This window comes from Tachysurus vachellii, chromosome 4 (assembly GCF_030014155.1).
Source record: "Tachysurus vachellii isolate PV-2020 chromosome 4, HZAU_Pvac_v1, whole genome shotgun sequence".
Lineage (NCBI taxonomy): Eukaryota > Metazoa > Chordata > Actinopteri > Siluriformes > Bagridae > Tachysurus > Tachysurus vachellii.
Genome location: NC_083463.1, coordinates 16,689,590 through 16,709,477, shown reverse-complemented (window position 1 = coordinate 16,709,477; position 19,888 = coordinate 16,689,590). Strand labels below are relative to the sequence as shown.

Sequence of the window (19,888 nt, the reverse complement as noted above, 5' to 3'; positions counted from 1 at the left end):
TCATCACATGACAAAATAAACAGTGAGTCAGGGATGATTGCATTTTAATACTAATATTGTACATGGTGTAAATGCAAAAGAACATCATATACATTATATATATGTTTATCATACCATTATGTAGCCATTTTACTTAATAGTATCAATAGCATTGCTTTACTCACTTAAAGAACCAGGTAAAAACATATGCTCTCTTTGTTTTCTTGGAATGTTTTATATGTTTTTTTCTGATGGAAATATAAGAAAGTAAGATGTTTGGTGTTTTGAACATGAAGTTTGACTGTTTATTATGTTTCACCAGAACAAGTAATTTCTATAATTATGCTTTTATACGACACTATAATTTGTGGTCATTTTATACATGTCAAATGTATATCTGAAATAAATGTTATAATTGCTATTAGCTGTACTTATTTACAACATTGTGATTTTATATTAATGTTTATTATTCATTAAATAAATTAACATATTAAATTATATTGAAAATGAAATTACACACTTTTATTAATTTATAAAATACATAAAATTATACAAAGTTTAGTTTATAAAAAATATAAAAATAAACTGAATGATATTAACCTTCCTGTTTTCCTCAGGGCAATTTTGACCTCTGCTGGAAACTTAATGTGTCATAACTTGGGTTTTCTTCCACATATTTGCCTGAAAATTTGCCTGATCTACCGAAATGATGCTACATACACACGCACACACACACAAGCATTGGGCATTGCATTTCATTAGGCCTCCAGAAAAAACAAAATCTACACATTTGTAAAGATTTCACACTTGTTATATGCATTTGTCCAGCTGGGGGCAAAATCTTCTCTACCAACAAGCTTTACACACAGACACACACACACACACAAGCATTGGGCACTGCATTTCATTGGGCCTCCAAAAAAAAAACAATCATTTATAAATATTTCACACTTGTTACAGTGGGGCTCGAAAGTTTGGGCACCCCAGGTATTAATGTGCATAAAGAAGCCAAGAAAAGGTGGAAAAATCTCTAAAAGGCGTCAAATTACAGATTAAACATTCTTATAATTTGTCCATCATTTAAACTTTCAAAATATCAGAAAACAAAAAAATGCCGTCTGCAAAAGTTTGGGCACCCTGCAGAGTTTAGAGCATGAGACCACCCCCTTTGGAAAGCTGAGACCTGACAGTGTCATGGATTGTTCTCAATCATCGTCTCGAAAGACCAGGTGATGTCAATCTCAAAGGTTTTAAATGCCCAGACTCATCTGACCTTGCCCCAACAATCAGCAGCATGGGTTATTCTACGCAGTTGTCTAGAAAACTGAAACTGAAAATAGTTCACGCTCACAAAGCAGGAGAAAGCTATAAGAAGATAGCAAAGCGTTTTCAGATGCCAATATCCTCTGTTCGGAAGTTAAAGCAAGATCTGGAAGACCAAGAAAAATATCATACAGAACAGCTCACAGGATTGTGAGAAAAGCAAGTCAAAACCCACGTTTGACTGCACGATCCCTCCAGAAAGATCTGGCAGACACTGGAGTTGTGGTACACCATTCCACTATAAAGAGATACTTCTTCACCTCTGATGAAGAAGAGGTTTTCTTCATCAGAAGAAAACCTCTTCTACGTCCTCGCCACAAAAATCAGCGTTTGAAGTTTGCAAATGAACATATAGACAAGCCTGACAAATAGACAAACATAATTGAAAATCTAAGGAAAGACATTAAAAGAGCAGTGCGTGACAGACAGCCCAGAAATCTCAAACAACTGGAAGACTTTTGTAAGGCAGAATGGGTGAAGATACCTCCAACAAGAATTGAAAGACTCTTGGCTGGCTACAAAAAGCGTTTACAAGCTGTGATGCTTGCCAAAGGGGGCAGTACAAGGTATTAACTCTGCAGGGTGCCCAAACTTTTGCAGATGCCATTTTTTTGTTTTCTGTTATTTTGAAAGTGTAAATGATGGAAATAAAATCTAACTTTTTTTGACAAATTATAAGAACGTTTAATGTGTAATTTGATGCCCTTTGGAGATTTTTCCATCTTTTCTTGGCTTCTTTATGCACATTAATACAAATTTTTACCTGGGGTGCCCAAACTTTCGAGCCCCACTGTATATGCATTCCTGGCTCTTCTGTGTGTGTGTGTGTGTGTGTGTGTGTGTGTGTGTGTGTGTGTGTAAAATGTGATCAGATGACATCTGGTAGGCAAAATAGACATAAGTGTAAAATGTTCACAAATGTAAGGCTGATCACACAGAATGGTGATGATTGTATACTTTTTGATTTATAAGCTTTCAAGTCAATTTGGCCTGGAAAAAAACAGGTTTTATTATTTGCTGACATTAAAAATGGTTTCAAAACAATCTCCTGGCTTTGAAATATACCAGCCTGTAATTGTGCATCAACTTTTGTGCCTCTATAGTAAAAATAATTCAAAATTTGTTTTTATTTTTACTAAAAAATGAGGCATTTTTGTATATAAATAAGGTTTATTATACCAATTTTTTTTTGCAAAATATATGTTAATATGTTGGAAACAAATTAGTCTAAAAAGGTGAAAAGAAAAAAAAATGGCTATCATATATACTTCATTTTTTATAAGCAGTCAAACAGACAAGGTCAAGTTGGCTCGGCGCTCCTAATTTGCATAGGAGTTCAGGAAAGGAAAACAGGAGGGTTAAGATTATTCTTCTATAAATGCAGTAATAAAAACCAGCCTGTATTTTGGCGGTACTATGGTCTGAGTCGTTGTGACGTAATAGTACAGTGGGCGTGGTCTGGGCGGGGCTTACAGAACGAAGCGCGGTGGCGGCGAGCGGCTCGGTGCTTTGGCTGATCTTGCTGCTTCTCTCATCGGATTGGGATTCGCCTCGAAATCCGGTGCAAAATGTCCGACGACGAACAGCAAGAGCAGACCATTGCCGAGGACTTGGTTGTAACCAAGTATAAGATGGGCGGTGATATTGCTAACCGTGAGTTATTTACAGGAACCTGGAGATCAGTGTGTGTGTAAGAGAGAGAGAGAGAGAGTGAGTGTATGTGTACGAGAGAGAGAGAGTGAGTGTATGTGTACGAGAGAGAGAGAGAGAGAGAGTGTGAGTGAGTGTGTGTGTGTGAGAGAGAGACCTGCTGCTGGTGAAGCTGAACGTGACGGCCTGCGTGTAGTCCTGTGCCGAGCAGGAACATGCATCTTAGCCTCACCGGAAACGGTGTCTGATCAGTGGCTGATGCAGACACGACCCACGTAATGATATTTGTACATATCGGCAACTTTGGTTTGTTTTTCTTTCCTAAGAGCAGAACTGTAATGAATTCTCAGATCTCAAACAACAACCTACAGCTATCAAGCTAATTTAGCCACATTTATAATATCCCATGAACTGTACATGTTCTGTAGCCTGTACTAATCTTACACCAGTTAGTTATCCAGCATTACCACCACCGCCACGCACAGTTAGCACGTCACACTCGCCACTCTGCTAATGTATCAGACTTGCTAACTGGAACGCACGCGTTTTTGTTCCTTTACTCACGTTAAGGGTAATCCCGAATCTCGGGCTCTGATAGGCTGCTCTTCATACTCACTAGCCGTTGATTGGCGCTTTACGATACGAGCGTGAGTACAGAGGCGGGGTTTATCTGAATACGGGTTGGGGAAAAAAAAACTTTAATAGCTTACTACATTATGTTCCAACAACGTAGTTTCTAAAGAATGGGATTTGCTATGTTGTGACTGAGCAGGTGTGCCAGTGTCTCATCATCGTATGACATCCATGTCTGGATACAAAAACATTACAGCATTAAACTATAGAACTTTAAAAATCTCAGTATAATCAACTGTCATGTCAGTGATGACTGGTCTCATCCTCATTTATCTTTATTCCTCTCTCTTTGTCACGCTCCTAAAGAGGCCCTGCGTGTGGTCATTGAGGCAGCCAAGCCTGGTGTGTCTGTCCTCAGTCTGTGTGAGAAAGGAGACGCTTACATCATAGCAGAGACTGGGAAGGTCTTCAAGAAGGAGAAGGACATGAAGAAAGGTATGAAGGAGAAACTGAACATCTTAGTAATTGTGTACCATACCAGGCATGAATGAGACTTATCGTTTAGCATTTCATGCATATGCTCAGAGGTGGACAAATCGTACATTTATTTGCTAGACACTGGGCAAGTAAAAGCTCCAGTGTGCTGCCCAGTTTCATGATTTGACCGCCCAGAAACTGATTCTCCTAAGAAGTGGCAGCTCCCATAATATTATACGGTATTGCAAGTTAGTTTGCTAATGAAGTTAATTTATTCAAATAAAGAGAAACAAACAACTCTATGATTATCTCTAGAGTTTCTTATAGAGTTTATAAAAATAGTTTTACTATTTAAAAAAGTCGTCTTAATAAGTTATTGGTAAATGGTTTATTATCAGTGGTTGTCTCTTCTTTTACTGCATGTAAAATATATTTGTATCAGGCCACTGTCCTTCTATTCTTTTTGTATATTTAATGTAAGGTGTTTCATAGACTTGTATGCGCTAGACTATCCCCCTACACACATACCTAAAAAGTTCATCTGCAGTTATCTGTGAACTCTAATTAAACTGCCAGGTAAAAACCGTTCCATCAGTGGCAGCTTTTGCCCGGGCTACTGATTTATCCACCCCTGATATTTTCAGCAGGTGGCTATTAGCGATGGCCTGATGCTGATAAACCTTTTAGGAATTGATTTGTCTTTGCAAGCATCATTTGCTAAATTCTGCAAAACGCCTTGTTTTGAGGACTGGTGGTTGTTTTCTTTCAGGCATTGCGTTCCCCACCAGCGTTTCAGTCAATAACTGTGTATGCCACTTCTCTCCCTTGAAGAGCGACCCTGACTACACGTTTAAAGACGGAGACTTGGTCAAAATGTAGGCAACTCCCCCCTCTGACAAGTTGCAAGTCTGTGTCTAGTCGTCTTCCTTCCCTGCCTTCCCTCCTCTCCCTCCCCAACCCCCTGCACTGTTTTGTCTTGTGTGCAGTCTTCCCCACTGTTTTTGTCCTGGTGCAGTAATGACATCATTTTGCCTTTTCTGATTGTCTTGTCCTCCTAGCTGATCTCTTGCTGTTTGTCACCTTTTCCTGCCATTTGTATAGACTGTAAAACAGTTTTTGAATTGTGTGTAAGATGTCGTCTTGTGGCTGTTACATTTGTTCATCCATGATCATAATTTTAATGCAGTGGTATTCAGACTTATGTTATGGAGAACACACCCACTGCTTGTTATATCTGGTTTATTTCCATGCAACCCCATCAGATGAGCACATGGTACATGAATCTGACATAAATTACAAAGAGGACTGAACTATAACTCTCATGCAGGTTCTCTTTTTTTTTATACCCAGATGTGTTGATGCCAATTTTCTGTGATTCTTAATATAATGTAGGTATATCAGAACACATCTAATTATACTTACAGGTGTGAGTATTAGAAAAGCTTTTTTAATAATAAAAAAATCTATAGTGCATTTTGAGAGAGATCATCTAAAAATCTGTTCTGTTCTTTATTTTTTTTAGTAGTTCCCCTGCAACTCAGTTTGAATACCACTGTTCTAATGGGATGGAGCCTTTTGTTTGGTTTAAAGGGAGTGTTTTAACCTGTTGTCAGTTGACAGAACATTGGTGGTTTGGGTAACCTAGGTCTTGCATGATGTCTTTTTATCTCTGTCTCTTTTCTTTTTTTTTTTTCCTCCGCTGTTTCCTCTCTGTAAAGTGACCTGGGTGTACATGTCGATGGATTCATCTCTAATGTGGCCCATAGCTTTGTCATTGGGGCCAGTAAGGTGTGTATGAAATTCTGGTTATTTATCATTATTGTATTTGTTCTTATTAATATCCTCATGTGTAAATTTCTTCCTCACCACTTTCATTTGCTTCAGGAAACACTCGTGACAGGCAGGAAAGCCGATGTCGTTAAAGCTGCCTACTTGTGTGCAGAAGCAGCACTGCGTCTTGTAAAACCTGGCAACCAAGTAAGTGCAAGTGTTTTACATGCCAGTTTGTCCAGCCAGTTATTACTTTATATTAAGGACAATCAGTGTTGAAACTGTATGCTGAATAAAGAAATAGCTGGCATGAATTAGGTACAGGGTTGGAAAGAAGTCTATGCTGTTGACAGTATAGAGTCGTATTCATATAGCTCTTTGTTTGTCTCTGTTCTTTCAATGCCACCACCCCAAAGAATGCACAGGTGACTGAGGCATGGAACAAGATCGCCCATTCTTTCAAATGCAATCCCATTGAAGGTGAGTGTGTTTGTAGTATCAATAGGTATGTTTACATGCGGCCATTTTCACCAATACAAATGAATTCAGTCCAATGTACTGCAGGTTCAGGAAATACTGTTTACATGTACCATGGATGTTGCAAAGCGATTCAGAAATCCAGTTACACATGTGCATTACTTATATTCCCAAAAAACCTCTGTGTAAGGATGGAGCAGCTTTATCACATTTACACAACTGCAATACAATATAATGTTGAATCCGATTGAGAAAATGGTCAGATTCAAATGTTTAAGTGGCTAATTTGTTCTTATTATGCAGATTATTTCATATCTACTCCACCCATTTCAGTCTGATTAATAGTTTTAAAACAATCTAATTTTGTTAGTCATATACACAATCATACACACTACATCATGAATGAAATGCTTATTATGACTGTAATAGTCAAAATAGAGTCAAATGGATTCAAATTAGATTGAGATGTTTACATTAAGGCTTGTTCTTTGTAGGTATGCTGTCCCACCAGTTAAAGCAACACATTATTGATGGAGAGAAGACAATCATTCAAAACCCCACAGATCAGCAAAAGTAAGATATATATACATCTGCCTATTCTGGCTGAATTCTGATTACTAATGATGCAAACACTCATTAATTCATTACAAATATTTTGAAAAGTGGAATTAAGAATGTGTTTGTGTTTTTTCCTTAAAGAAAGGACCACGAGAAGGTGGAATTTGAGGTCCATGAGGTGTATGCTGTGGATGTACTGATCAGTACAGGGGAAGGGAAGGTAATAATGTCTTTGTGTGACCGATCACATAATACACCAACAGCTATACATGTTAGCTGGATAAGGAAACGAGTTGTGCTGCCAATTATTTTAGGGTGCAATATTATCATTTGCTTTGTCTTCTGGACCCAAGAGCTGATAACTCAATGTTTCACCTTTTAGGTGCTGATGTCCTTAACAGATGCCATTTTTAGATCCTGAGCTAAATCAGTCACTGGGGTTTTTCCACTGATGATTCAGTCTTACACCATTGTGGCAAAAACTTTGTTTTATCACCTACAGCAAAAAAGGATTCACAGAATGAGTACATTTGTTTACCTCTCTAAAGACAGCAAAGAAAAGAGCTTGTGGATTTGTTGTGATTAATGATTATGAACCATATATTCTAATCTATCTCCTTTTCCCTCTCAGACCAGAGATGGAGGACAAAGGACCACCATCTACAAGCGGGACCCCAATAAACAGTATGGGCTGAAAATGAAAACCTCAAGAATTTTCTTCAGTGAGGTGGAGAGACGCTTTGACGCCATGCCCTTCACTCTCAGGTACTAAATAGCACTTGACCAGTTAGGACTACTTCCTGAAATCAAATATTAACTGGATAAAAATGCAAAAAAAATAAATAATGATCGCTAATTTGATTTGTTGACTTCAGAGATCAAGTAGAGCACAACAAATTTGTGTTTGTATCTCAATCATGTGACAACAGCACAATGAACAATATTGTGCAGATACAGCTGAAGAGCTTCAGGCTTGTCATGTGCATAAAGTGTGTTTTAAGTATCAGTGAGATTCATTGTAATTGTTTACAATGAAATTCTTGTGCTATGGCTGTACACTCCTACCCAGACACACTGGGGGAAGCAACTCTTTGTAATACAAGAAGAGCTAAAGTAAGCAAGGGAAATAATAGTAAACTGCAAACAGTGAATGCCATCAAAGTGACAATAGTAAATATTGTGTAATTTTTTTTATACAATGCAAACGTTGTTTGTAGACCAAAAGTGTCACTGTGGGAGATACTGCACATAAAGTACAAGGACAGTTGGAGACTGATATCAGTGCTATGCATCATTAAGAGTCCAGTGTAAATACAAGTGATAAAATGGACGATCGAGTTGGTTGTGTTAGTGGTGGTTTTATTGGTAAGAGTGAAGCTATCTAATGCTGTGATAACACTTGTCTGATGGTAGCAGTGAGAATATTCCATTTCCTCACATAACACCTGGTGTAGATGTCCTGGAGGGAATGAGGCACCCCTTAGACAAGGTTTTGGGCTTTCTGACCAGTCTCTGCAGTTGAGGGTGTGCTGTTCCAATACCAAGGCAGCAATGCAGATAGTCAGGATGCTCTACATTATGTAGATGTAGAATGATTTGAGGATGTTGAAACTAGGCTCTGAGTCTGAGGAAGTTCAAGATGAACTCCAAGTTAAGGGCAAAGTGGTACCAAATGCTGAGCTTGCATAATTCATGTATAATGTGGTTCTTTTCAATTTCATTTGACTTAAAATAATTGAGAGTACATTTTCTCCCATTCAGTGGCTTGATGTGAGCATCAAATGAAGTGCTTGACTTGTCAGTGACTGATTTTATACATTGTGCTGCTGCTACATGTTGGAGCCATGTTCATTTATCACCATATTCCGTCCTTCAGCATTTATCATGTACTCGACACAACCAATTACTTTTATTTATAATTTTTATTTAATATTCATAGGGGGGCACGGTGGCTTAGTGGTTAGCACGTTCGCCTCACACCTCCAGGGTTGGGGGTTCGATTCCTGCCTCCGCCTTGTGTGTATGGAGTTTGCATGTTCTCCCCGTGCCTCGGGGGTTTCCTCCGGGTGCTCCGGTTTCCTCCCCCGGTCCAAAGACATGCATGGTAGGTTGATTGGCATCTCTGGAAAATTGTCCGTAGTGTGTGATTGCATGAGTGAATGAGAGTGTGTGTGTGCCCTGCGATGGGTTGGCACTCCATCCATGGTGTATCCTGCCTTGATGCCCGATGACGCCTGAGATAGGCACAGGCTCCCCGTGACCCGAGGTAGTTCGGATAAGCGGTAGAAGATGAATGAATATAATATTCATATGTAAAAAAATTAAATAAATTGTTTTTTTGTTCTCTGAGGCACATTGCCAAGAATATTACACATGATAGGGCAATTGCTGATTTAACAAGTATCCCTCCTTCATTCCTGCAGGGCATTTGAAGATGAGGGGAAGGCCCGTTTGGGAGTGGTTGAGTGTGCCAAACATGAGCTACTACAGCCCTTCAGCGTACTCAGTGAAAAAGAGGGTGAGGGTCCACCTGTCTGTGATGCATTCTTGCCTGAGCATTTTACATTTTTGAATTTGCTTTTCTTTTTTTTCGTTTCCTCTCCATTTGCTTTGATAACAAAATCCGACTTCTTTCTTTCTCTAGGGGAGTTTGTGGCCCAGTTTAAGTTCACAGTATTGCTGATGGCCAACGGGCCTTTGAGAATCACCAGTGGGCCGTTTGAGCCTGAGCTCTACAAATCTGAGTATGACGTTCAAGATCCTGAGCTGAAGGTAACAAACGTTCACAAAAGTCTCAACTGGGTGAATTGTGATCTCTTGTTTTTTTCCAGCTTTTAAAATGCAGTTAAAGAATTGCTCATTGCTATTTTTCAATGTGTTTATTTCACATTCTCTTTCAGTCTCTAATACAGAGCTCTGCAAGTCGTAAAGCACAGAAGAAGAAGAAAAAGAAGGTGAGGCCTTTTTAGTTAGTGACAGACACGCTATAACTGCGATGCCAATTAGTCATTAGCTTTCCAGTAATTTTGTTTTTTAATTGCTTTCTTTTCTCTTTATTCTGTTCCATATCTTTTCTTTTGCTTACAGGCTTCCAAGAATGCAGAAAACGCTACAGGGCAGAAAGCAGAGAATGAAGTTGCAGCTGAATAGTTACCTGACACTCCTAAAAACAATACATATTCTCTTAGACACGCAGATTTCTAACTCCTAGAAATTTGAAACCTAAATTTTCCATTAAACTGTTTTCCATTGAAACCTGTGACAAAAAGCCATCTATTGGGAAATAGAAGAAATTGAAACTCATTGGTCTGAGAGAAAATGAGTTTGTACTGCTTTGTACTGATCTATTGGCACTTATTCTTTTTAAAGCACTTAGTTTACACTGAACTGAAACAACACACCTTTTGGAAATTAAGTTAATTAAAAATCACAGTTCTTTTGTAGTATTAAGGTTTCCGCTGTGTCGATCTTAATCTAATAAATATTTGGCATTGTAGCTGAATTGAATCTGCTAGGAAAATGTGGAGGGAGGCTTGTTTAAGTAGCTTAAACAATTTGTAATATTTCCAAAACCTTGTGATTCTCAGGGCTGAGATGTTTTTTTTTTTTGGGTACACAGGGTTATTCTGCAGTCACATTTGTTATGGAATGGGGACATTTTTAACTTAGTAAATGCTATAACTGTTTCCCCTCTACTCTGACAGTGTGGGCTTTAAACCAGAAGACATTTCCTCATCAATCTCTTTAGCTTCACCTTTCATGAAACATTCATGTCTTTGTCTCATTTAAAGCTTCTACTGAATCATTACATTAGTCCCAGTAAATTAAGGAAACTTTATGGAAAACAGGAATAAACTGCTTCTAATCCTCTTTCATAGGCCCCATTTTGCATGTGTACATGCATCCACACACACAATGCCTGCTGGGTAAAAGTGTAAGTAATCTATTGAGGGAGATGTTTTGATGAAGAGCATGCAAATGTGGTCCATAGTCAGACTAAAGCAGTGAGGAGGCTCTAAATTTGATTTGCCTCAATTAACATATTCGTGTGAAATTGTATGATAATTCGTCTCAAAGACAGCGTTGGTCAAGGACCAGTTTTGCCCAGTCTCAAATGCAAAAAAGTATTTAATACATAGTAGTAAAATGTAAATAAATAAATAAAACAAACAGAACCTCTATTCAAAGCCATTGCCGGTTGATCCTGTGCTGCAACATTCAAATGACTTCATTTGCATTGGTGAAGTAGCCGTGCTGTGGGTCAGATTTGGCGGATTGATGCATGACTGGACTGGGCAGAAGGGGTCCACTGTGGTGTAATGTGACTGTGTTGAACTTGTCATTGACTTCACTCTGACTCTGTTTGTCTGGGATATGTCCAGACTGACACTGTTCTGTTTTCTAGGAGGAACCAGTATATGGGACTATTTTACATCTAATGAAATAAAACAAGACTTTGAATATATATCTTTTTTTCTTTAAATCTGTCTCATTTGTAATGTCTCACTAAAGATTGGTATAAACCAGTTAATTCATCTTCAACCTCCTTGTTTGGACCTGAACACTTTTTTTGGCCATTTTATTTATTTATTTATTAGCACGAAACGTAATGTTGACAAATTACAACTAATATTGTAGTCAAAAAGTCAGGGTATTTATTTTTTTTATTTTTATTTATTTATTTATTTATTGCCCCCTTGAAACTGAAGGACGGTTTGTTTTACTGACCTGCGCTATGACGTCATTTCCGGTCTGTGCTAAGTCGACTCCTGGTGCCTTCAGAAGAAGCCTGTGTGTGTGTGTATATATATGGACCATGGAGTGTGTGAGTATTTTCATGTGTAGAATTTTTCCGGAGGCATTACGAGCTAATTAATGTTGTGAAATGCACCGTTAGCTTGATAAGATTCTCTGATTTCAGGGCGCTAAACGTTACCAAGTTTGATGTAAGTTGCAGAACTAGCGGTGTGTTAGCATGATGTGTAAAGCAGCTAGCTAAAGATTCAAGTCATCTAGCGGGCGTTAGCGCTTATGTTCGGAATAAACAGCGTTTAAAAACGTTCTGACTGCAGTTCACCTGGATTGTTAGCGATAAGGGTAAAATTAGCATAGTGTCAGATAGTAAATAATCTGTGGCTACATGCAGTGTTCAGGCGCCTCAACTGCTAACTGATGTTTTCTGCTCAGCCCTGTGCTTTTTTTTTTGTCATTCACCAACTCAGACACCGATAAAAACGTGATGTTTAGATGTCTGATTGTCAGTAGCTTCATGTAAAACTATTAATTTATACTTAACAGAGGAAGCTATAGGGGAAATGACTAACATGACCGCTTAAATGCACAGCGTTAACTTCCTGTGCTTCCTTCAAGAGTCTCCTCAAATGTCCGTGTGTAACAGTTCGGAGGTCGTGTTTACGACACGGTGCCTGTTCAAGTTGTTTTAGAAACTTATACACTTCGGGTTTTTTTTCCATGACCCAAGATAAGAAGTTAATGTTTTCCTACTTAAAAGAAACGACGAACTGCACAATTAAAATGATAAATGACCACTTAAATCATTCGCGCTAAACACAGGTTTGTTGATTGTATTTAGGACGTTGTTTTGGTGTTCAAATTTCAGTTGGACTTGAAGGCAGCATTAACTCTACGTGCCTGGGCTTGTTTGGGATTTTTTTGTATTTTTTTATCTAAGTTTTATGTTTACTTTGTTTTAAACCAAAGATTCCTAACACTGGTATTGGTCCAGGAAATAGTTCAGGCGATAAAAGCTTTCCATTGTTGATAGGAACGTCATCCCATCATCGTGTGATTAAAGAAAACCCTCTCTGATTATACTCTACTTTAGGAACAATGGGTCCCGGATTTATATAACAAGCAAATCTGGCCAGCAGGGAAATTGTATGACTAATATGAACAAGATATGTATGTCCACAAATACATTTTAGGGTGTCCAAGTGCTGCTGCCCAAATGCTTCCAGTGTCCCAGTGTTTAGGGTTGTTCACCTGCAACAATCTGAAGCGTTTAAATATGGTCACAGAGGCAGAGTAATGTGGACAAGTTGAATGCTTTTTCTGTCTGCTTTGACCAAAGATATATTACTTTTACTATACTACAAAAATGATTTCATTGACAGAAAGCTGCAGGTCGTTCTTTGCTCCAAATATAGTCACTGTGCAGATTTTAGGCTCATTGAGTTGTAGGTTGTTGATCACACAAGACAGCCTGCATAATATTGTCTAATTTTGAATAATAAAAAAGACAAACTAGAATACGTTATTCAAAAGAGTTCATATCTCTCATACCGAGGACACAGGTAAAGAACTGGGCTGAAAGGAAAGCGGTTTCAGTTTATTTACATGCTGCAGCCTGTGAAAACAGTGTGTGTGTTGAACAAACTCAAGAGTCGTAATTTAATTATTTGTTTATATCTTTTATGTGCCTAATATTTGAGTTTCTGTTTTTTAAGCTTTCTGCTGTTATTGATGAACTTGAGTGCAAAAAGGAGACGCACACAGATGGTAAGCTCTATACTACACTGGGATTCATGCTGAAATTTTGTTTGTCATTAAAATAAAATTTGCTGGCTAACAGGTTCTTTGTACAATTAACCACACTTGAGTTCTTTTTCAAACTAGATCCTGAACACAATGTGTACACCCGCTTTATGAAGTCCCATCGCTGTTATGACCTGGTGCCAACTAGCTCCAAATTGGTGGTGTTTGACATCTCTCTGCAGGTCAGTCACTGTTGTCTCACCATGAATGGGGTAGAGATTGTTCTTGCTCCCATAAGTTTTACACACATGCACAATAAAATACTTAGAGCAATATGTGGGTTCCCCTGTACAGTAAAATAAAATGGAATATGAATGTGTTTAGCCAATCAAACACATTCACACACAACCTTCTGATTGGTAGCCCAACACCTTAACCACTAGGCTACCACACGCCCCAACATTTAATTCATCATAACCAAATTTAGAAACACCCACCAAGAATATAAAAGACTATATTTGACTAAACAATATATGCAAATATATACAACTGTATATACACACACAATCTAACAAATAGTTATGACGTAAATAAAGCAATATACAGCATTATGTATTAAAAATCCATACTTTGTATACAGATCACCCTTCTGTGGAGGTAGAAATACAAGGACAGTCTAGAAATCTTGTAAGCTGGGAAGGTTATTATTGAGGGTGTAGATATTTTTCTATCACAGTGGGATACAGGAGAGAGGGAGATGTGTGCTTGCTTGTATAAATGATTTGTTTTCACTCCTTTACCAGGTGAAAAAGGCTTTTTTTGCTCTTGTTTCCAATGGAGTGAGAGCTGCTCCACTCTGGGACAGCAAGAAGCAGTGTTTTGTTGGTAAATGGCCGATACAGTATGTACAATTAATCTTCAGGTATTCGTTTCCTGTTCTGCTACATTGTGATTATACATTTCTTATAGGTATGTTGACTATAACAGACTTTATCATCATACTTCATCGTTACTACAAGTCACCGATGGTAAATACTCTCCAATCTATTTGTATTGCATTTGTTGTCATTTATAAAGCCTTATTCATTAAGAGTAAATTATATTGATTATATTAATAGAATATAAATATGAAATGAAATTTTTCAGACTTAACTCCAAACCTCAGGAAGGTATCATCTGAACTCTGTTTAAATTATTGTTATGTTTTAGGTTCAGATATATGAGCTAGAAGAACACAAAATAGAGACATGGAGAGGTAAGAAACATTTTTCATGCCCCCCCCCCCTTTTTTTTAAGATGTATGCAGACATTGAATTGTATTGTTAATTAATATTTTGTTTGTTTGCATTTTCTTTGATAGAGGTCTATCTACAAGATTCCTTCAAACCTCTTGTTAGCATATCACCTAATGCCAGGTAACCACCAAAACACAATACTTTTATTCGACTATATTTTGTGTTAAAAACCGTTAAACCTGTGTAATTATTCAGTAACTTTGTTCCCCATCCCTTTAGTCTGTATGATGCCGTGTCGTCTCTGCTAAAGCACAAGATCCACAGGTTGCCAGTAATCGATCCTCTGACAGGGAACACGCTGTACATCCTTACTCACAAGAGGATCCTCAAGTTCCTCAAACTCTTTGTAAGTTTGGGCTTCAGGTGTCATTCAATACAAGCTAAACGGAAGCGTGGCTCGATCACTGATACTCCAAAAGCTTATGTCTTTTAGCCGCTAGCTGTCTGTATTGTAACATGCTTTTGGTCAGTTGTGTACTGCCTTCTTCTGCTAATTCATTTAAAATTGAGAATTTTCTTCAATGACAAGTCACCAGATGCTGCCAGTGTTTATTTAGAATTCCCCATCGATTTTTGTAATGTTTAGCCAACACTTTTATTTCACTGTGATAAAGAAGTTAGCCATTAATGCTGTTACCTTTACACAAGCTGATGTGTATAAATAGCAAATCCTCTGCTCCGGAGTTTATCGTTTTTCCACTGCACTACTAGGGCGTGGGTTGGTTTTAAGTCTCTGTAAGTGCAGTCAAGCACATTGTAGTGTTTCCAGGTTTGGGGTTTTGCCTTCCGGTAGGTGTGATTATAACGTGTCAACATGAACTCTCTGTTTTACTGGAAGGAAAATAAGATGTTTATTTTTTATCATTGATACATAAAACAATTTTAGGACCTTTTGTGAATGATCTCTGGAATCTGCATATTTGGAAGACTACTTTGTTCAGATGTGTAATATAATGCATTCTAACTTTGATAATACCACATTTAATAGTGTTCATTAAAAGACAAAGATGTTTAAAGGCTTTAGTGGCATTGTGCAAGGTTTTGAGGGGGCATAGGTTGATTGTTAGGCTCGGTTTTTTTACTGCTTTTGTAACAACCATGCGAACAGCAAAAATACATCGAAAAGCAGTGATCGTGATATACAGTGCAAATGTTGCAAAGAGAGAAGTAGAAGACAAATATAAGGGTAGTATAGTGAGATTGAGATTTCCTCAAACTAGTTCCACCAGTTGCTTCCATGACCGCAAGTAAACATACAAGCAACGGAAGCAGGACTCGAGTGCTGATACCCGAGTTTGGAAGCAGCACATAAACACTGTTCATACCACATGAGTAATTAAAGACATGATTGCTCGAAATATTCAGAATGTTTTCTAAGACAAAATAAAAACTAAGGTGTCCTCATAGCCTAGCATAAGGTTTAGTGTTTCCTGTGGGTTGATAAGGCAAACGGGAGAAATAATTATCATTAACACTATGTTTAATGCTTCCGAGTGGTTGAGCTGGCTCAGTCATTTCTCACCGATCTTTACTCCCTTTGTGACTTTTTTTTAGATTTCAGAGATGCCCAAACCAGATTTCCTGTCAAAGTCTCTAGAAGAACTTAACATTGGAACATTCCAGAACATTGCCATGGTCCACACCGACACTCCGCTCTACACGGCGTTGGGAATCTTTGTCGACCAGAGGGTGTCTGCCCTGCCTGTAGTCGATGATAATGGTGAGACAGATGATTGATTGAGAGTTGGGGTAAAGGTGTTTAGCTTTATATTATTGTGTTTGTTGGCAGTCAATAGAATAAAAGATTGTCTTTCTTGTTTTGCCCCTTCCTTCCCCTTTTCTCAACACAGGAAGGGTGGTTGACATATACTCGAAGTTTGACGTCATAGTAAGTTCCCAGATATTGTTTGCATTTGTATGTTTGGGTTCTGAAAGATTATTTTTGTGTGATTTAATTTTTGCCAGTGAAAATCTATCCCAACGGATTTTTCCTTTTTTTTTTAATCTGGTTAAGATCTAATATTTTTAACATATTTAACATCACACACTTCTGTTTGACTTCTATAGAAGAATAACTATTTCTCCTTGCTGCAGAATATCCTAAAATAGACATTTTACATTCTCTGCTTGTGTGTGGAGTCAGTGTGTAGTGTCGGTGTCAATAAGAACAGATGAACTGACATTGAATTGACATCGCTGAAGTGTGTTGTGTGTGTATGTGTGTAAGTGTGTTTGATGACAGTGCTGGGTCGATGTAGGTTACTGGTGTCTTTTTATAAGCCTCAGGCTTGATTATTGATCAGTTCTCCATTTTCAGTCCACATTCACAGACCTGTTTGTCTCTTACTCTCTTTACACTAATAGAACCTGGCTGCGGAAAAGACGTATAACAACCTGGATATTACTGTCACAAAGGCCCTTCAGCATCGCTCTCAGCACTTTGAGGGAGTTCTCACCTGTCAAGGGCATGAGACACTGGAGGCCATCATCAGCAGACTGGTGGAGGCAGAGGTGTGACACGCACATACACACACACATACTCACAGACAGTCATACATATGCACATAATTCTTTTTTCCCCCCTTGCAATAAGATAATATAGCATGTTAAAGAAATAGCATTACAATAGTCATGTTGACATAAAAGGGACACCTGTTAATCAAAGAAAATTGTAATTATTTTGATTAACTTCTCAAGGATAAAAATCACTTGTAAAGTACATTTTTAAAGCAGATGGCTAAACTGGTTTAAAACATGAATACTTTTTCTCACTCTTTCCCTTTGCCCCATTATTTCAGGTACACAGATTAGTGGTAGTAGACGATCATGAAGTGGTGAAAGGCATCGTTTCTCTCTCAGATATTCTTCAGGCTCTGGTGCTCACCAATGGAGACAACGGTAAGATCTTTAAAATACCATGTGCTTTAAGGCGCATCTTATTTATGTCTTGTTTCTGGAATGTACAGTATTGAATTAAAACAATGTTTCCTTGATTCAGAGTGCATATGGACACAATAAGTGATAAACCTCAAACTTTCACGTAGGCTCTGCTTGAGCGTCGAGATGAGAGGAAAAGCAGAGCCGAGAGAGAAACGGACCTAACAACGCACAGCGACATAAGGCAGGCGGTGGACCTTCAAAAGTTAATTATAAAAAAAAAAACACGCAAGGACTCATTTAATGTTAGATTGTAGAATGAAAAGAAAACAATGAAACGCGTGCAAAACAAGAGCAATATACAGGCGTGAAAGGTGCGAAGCACAACTGCAATCATATTAAAGCACACACCAAAATCCTTTACCTGTGAAACCTGAAGCAGCTGTAAAGCCCACTGAAACGTGCAGCTTTTCATTTATTATTATTTATTACACACACAGTGTAATGAAGGGAGGGATGGAAGATGAGAGCATAATAGCAGACATTGTATAAAACAGTATGTATAAAAATAACCTTTTTTTTTTTTTTTTTTTTTAACTCTTTCTTTATTTTTAGTTAATGTCCTAATAAGAATAATTATGGTCTCCATCCAAAATATGGGATGTTACCCAATGTAATGATTTTGGGGGGGGGAATTATGAAAAATTCCTATTTTTAGATTATATCCTGAAGTTAAGCTGCACATGTTTGAAGACCAATTTAAAAATTCTTTACTATTAACTACTGACCAGTAGTTTAGTGACCTGAGCTGTTGTGTCCAGCATCAAGTCCACTTCTTTTGTCCTCTCTTTTTTTTTTTTCTTCTCTCTCTCTCTTCTCAACTCAGCGTCCAGAAAAGCTAGAGGTTTTGCTACTCGACATGATTTTAAATTAAGAGCTAAGGATTTTAAATCTTAATTCAAAATCTTAAGTTATAAGTTTGATTTTTTGTGTGTTTTTGTCAGTGCATATCATCTATCATCTTTCACTATATGGTTGAAGTGAATGCATATCTTTTTTTTTTTTGTAGAATCCAGTTCAGCACATTCATGCTTTAGGTATCTTGGTAAGAGCATGAAGGTAAACTTGAAGTCTTGTTGTGTGGCAGAACAGTGGAGTGTCCTAGTTTTTCATACAATACAGTTAAATAGTGGTTTATCTCTCTTCTCATAATTGTTTCAGTATTCATTCATTAAGACCAGATTTCATTTTAATGCCTTTTTTAAAAAACATTATTAGGTCTTGAAGCCAAGATCTTTAATGGTGAGTGTGGATGATGGATCTGTTCAGTAAATCTCAGCAGCTTTTCCTCTAGGTTTTCAGTCATGGATGGCTGCTGTCCAAACCATAGGAAAGGGAAATGACCATTCCATTGGATTACCACGTGTTTTTGTTGTTTATTCTTAATCAGCAATTGTTTTATTCTTAATGAGTAAAACATGTATACAAATATGTATATATAAATATTTACATTTTATATTTCACATGTCAGTTTATAATGCATGAGTGAAATAAAGATTTTATCTTCAACATGGCTTGGTTTTGTGCTTTCATGTATGTTTATAAGTCTAACACCTTTTTGTTACAACATGTGTCCAAACAACAGGACATTCACTCTGAAGCACAAAACATGTTAATATTATGTTAAAAGTTTCTCCCGTTGTTTAATGTTAATAGACTGCGGGGTTCGGTGTGCTTTATCAACCCACAAGGAGCATGGAATATTCTAGGCCAGTGTTATTTAATTAGGGTTTCATGGGGGCCAGTTCATGAAAAACATCCCAAATGGGAGGCCAGAGAGATCTGGCTTGCAATATGAGTGATGACAACAACAATATAGGAGCCCATATATTGTATTTTTGCACCATAAGACAATCAAGTAAGCTTATTTTTCCCGGCATTTAAAAATGCTTGTGTTGTATTTTTGAAACTGCCTAACATCAGTGCATTGTAAGACACCCAATAGACTTTTTCTACATTCAAATGGGTGAATCAGAGAACCAGATCACACTCATTTAGAATTTAAGTCGTTTAACTGAGACTTAAGTGCACATAAAAACAGAACATTGTTTCATGATATTTTTTGTCAAAAATAAATTTAAACTACAACAGCCATCTCAATAATTGACTGCTTTTTAGGCTGCCTTCTAATGAGAGAAATGACATTTTTTAGATTTGGCAAGAGCAGTGAAATCAGGTGTATATGTTGTAAGTGCAATACACACAGTGGTGCAGGAGCTGGACTGTGAGGAATGTGTGATCACTCTTTTAATGCCATTCATGTGTGAGTATAATGATATGCACGTGCAAGTAGAGTAGGGTTAATGCTGGTTTGCTGAATTTCCCAATTTTATTTAATTTTTCGTGAAGAAATG

General features: G+C 37.7%; 2 protein-coding genes across 6 annotated transcripts; both read left to right on the top strand.

Moving 5' to 3' along the window:
* The first annotated feature begins 2,751 nt into the window (after nucleotides 1–2,751).
* pa2g4a (proliferation-associated 2G4, a) lies at nucleotides 2,752–11,272 on the top strand. The gene is made up of 13 exons (XM_060868061.1): nucleotides 2,752–2,955; nucleotides 3,892–4,020; nucleotides 4,772–4,877; nucleotides 5,721–5,790; nucleotides 5,887–5,979; nucleotides 6,189–6,252; nucleotides 6,744–6,822; nucleotides 6,949–7,027; nucleotides 7,439–7,572; nucleotides 9,231–9,325; nucleotides 9,452–9,579; nucleotides 9,708–9,761; nucleotides 9,895–11,272. Exons 1-13 carry the CDS (start codon nucleotides 2,871–2,873, stop codon nucleotides 9,955–9,957), a joined length of 1,179 nt encoding a protein of 392 aa, XP_060724044.1. The 5' UTR covers nucleotides 2,752–2,870; the 3' UTR covers nucleotides 9,958–11,272.
* A 295-nt stretch (nucleotides 11,273–11,567) lies between these two features.
* Nucleotides 11,568–19,043, top strand: prkag1 (protein kinase, AMP-activated, gamma 1 non-catalytic subunit). 5 transcript variants are annotated; one of them, XR_009648350.1, is made up of 13 exons: nucleotides 11,568–11,632; nucleotides 13,275–13,326; nucleotides 13,444–13,544; nucleotides 14,106–14,330; nucleotides 14,512–14,557; nucleotides 14,663–14,717; nucleotides 14,817–14,943; nucleotides 16,152–16,317; nucleotides 16,448–16,485; nucleotides 16,962–17,108; nucleotides 17,396–17,495; nucleotides 17,642–17,706; nucleotides 17,766–19,043. XR_009648350.1 is itself a non-coding variant. In XM_060868060.1 (13 exons), the coding sequence occupies exons 1-13, from the start codon at nucleotides 11,624–11,626 to the stop codon at nucleotides 17,613–17,615; spliced, it is 1,002 nt and encodes a 333-aa protein (XP_060724043.1). In that variant the 5' UTR covers nucleotides 11,568–11,623; the 3' UTR covers nucleotides 17,616–19,043. The 5 variants fall into 5 exon arrangements, 3 of the variants coding, with proteins under 3 accessions (XP_060724043.1, XP_060724041.1, XP_060724040.1); XR_009648349.1 differs by having other exon boundaries at nucleotides 17,596–17,706; XM_060868060.1 differs by having other exon boundaries at nucleotides 14,106–14,187; nucleotides 14,272–14,330; nucleotides 17,596–19,043.
* Nucleotides 19,044–19,888: the final 845 nt, after the last annotated feature.

Excerpts from the sequence above, each read along its gene's own strand:
- prkag1 (XM_060868057.1), top strand. Across the intron at positions 13,545-14,105 it reads TGTTTGACATCTCTCTGCAG|GTGAAAAAGGCTTTTTTTGC; the intron begins GTCAGTCACTGT and ends CTCCTTTACCAG. Across the intron at positions 14,718-14,816 it reads AGCATATCACCTAATGCCAG|TCTGTATGATGCCGTGTCGT; the intron begins GTAACCACCAAA and ends CCATCCCTTTAG.
- pa2g4a (XM_060868061.1), top strand. The coding sequence starts at position 2,871 with ATGTCCGACGACGAACAGCAAGAGCAGACCATTGCCGAGGACTTGGTT. Across the intron at positions 2,956-3,891 it reads GGGCGGTGATATTGCTAACC|AGGCCCTGCGTGTGGTCATT; the intron begins GTGAGTTATTTA and ends ACGCTCCTAAAG. Across the intron at positions 4,878-5,720 it reads GACGGAGACTTGGTCAAAAT|TGACCTGGGTGTACATGTCG; the intron begins GTAGGCAACTCC and ends CTCTCTGTAAAG.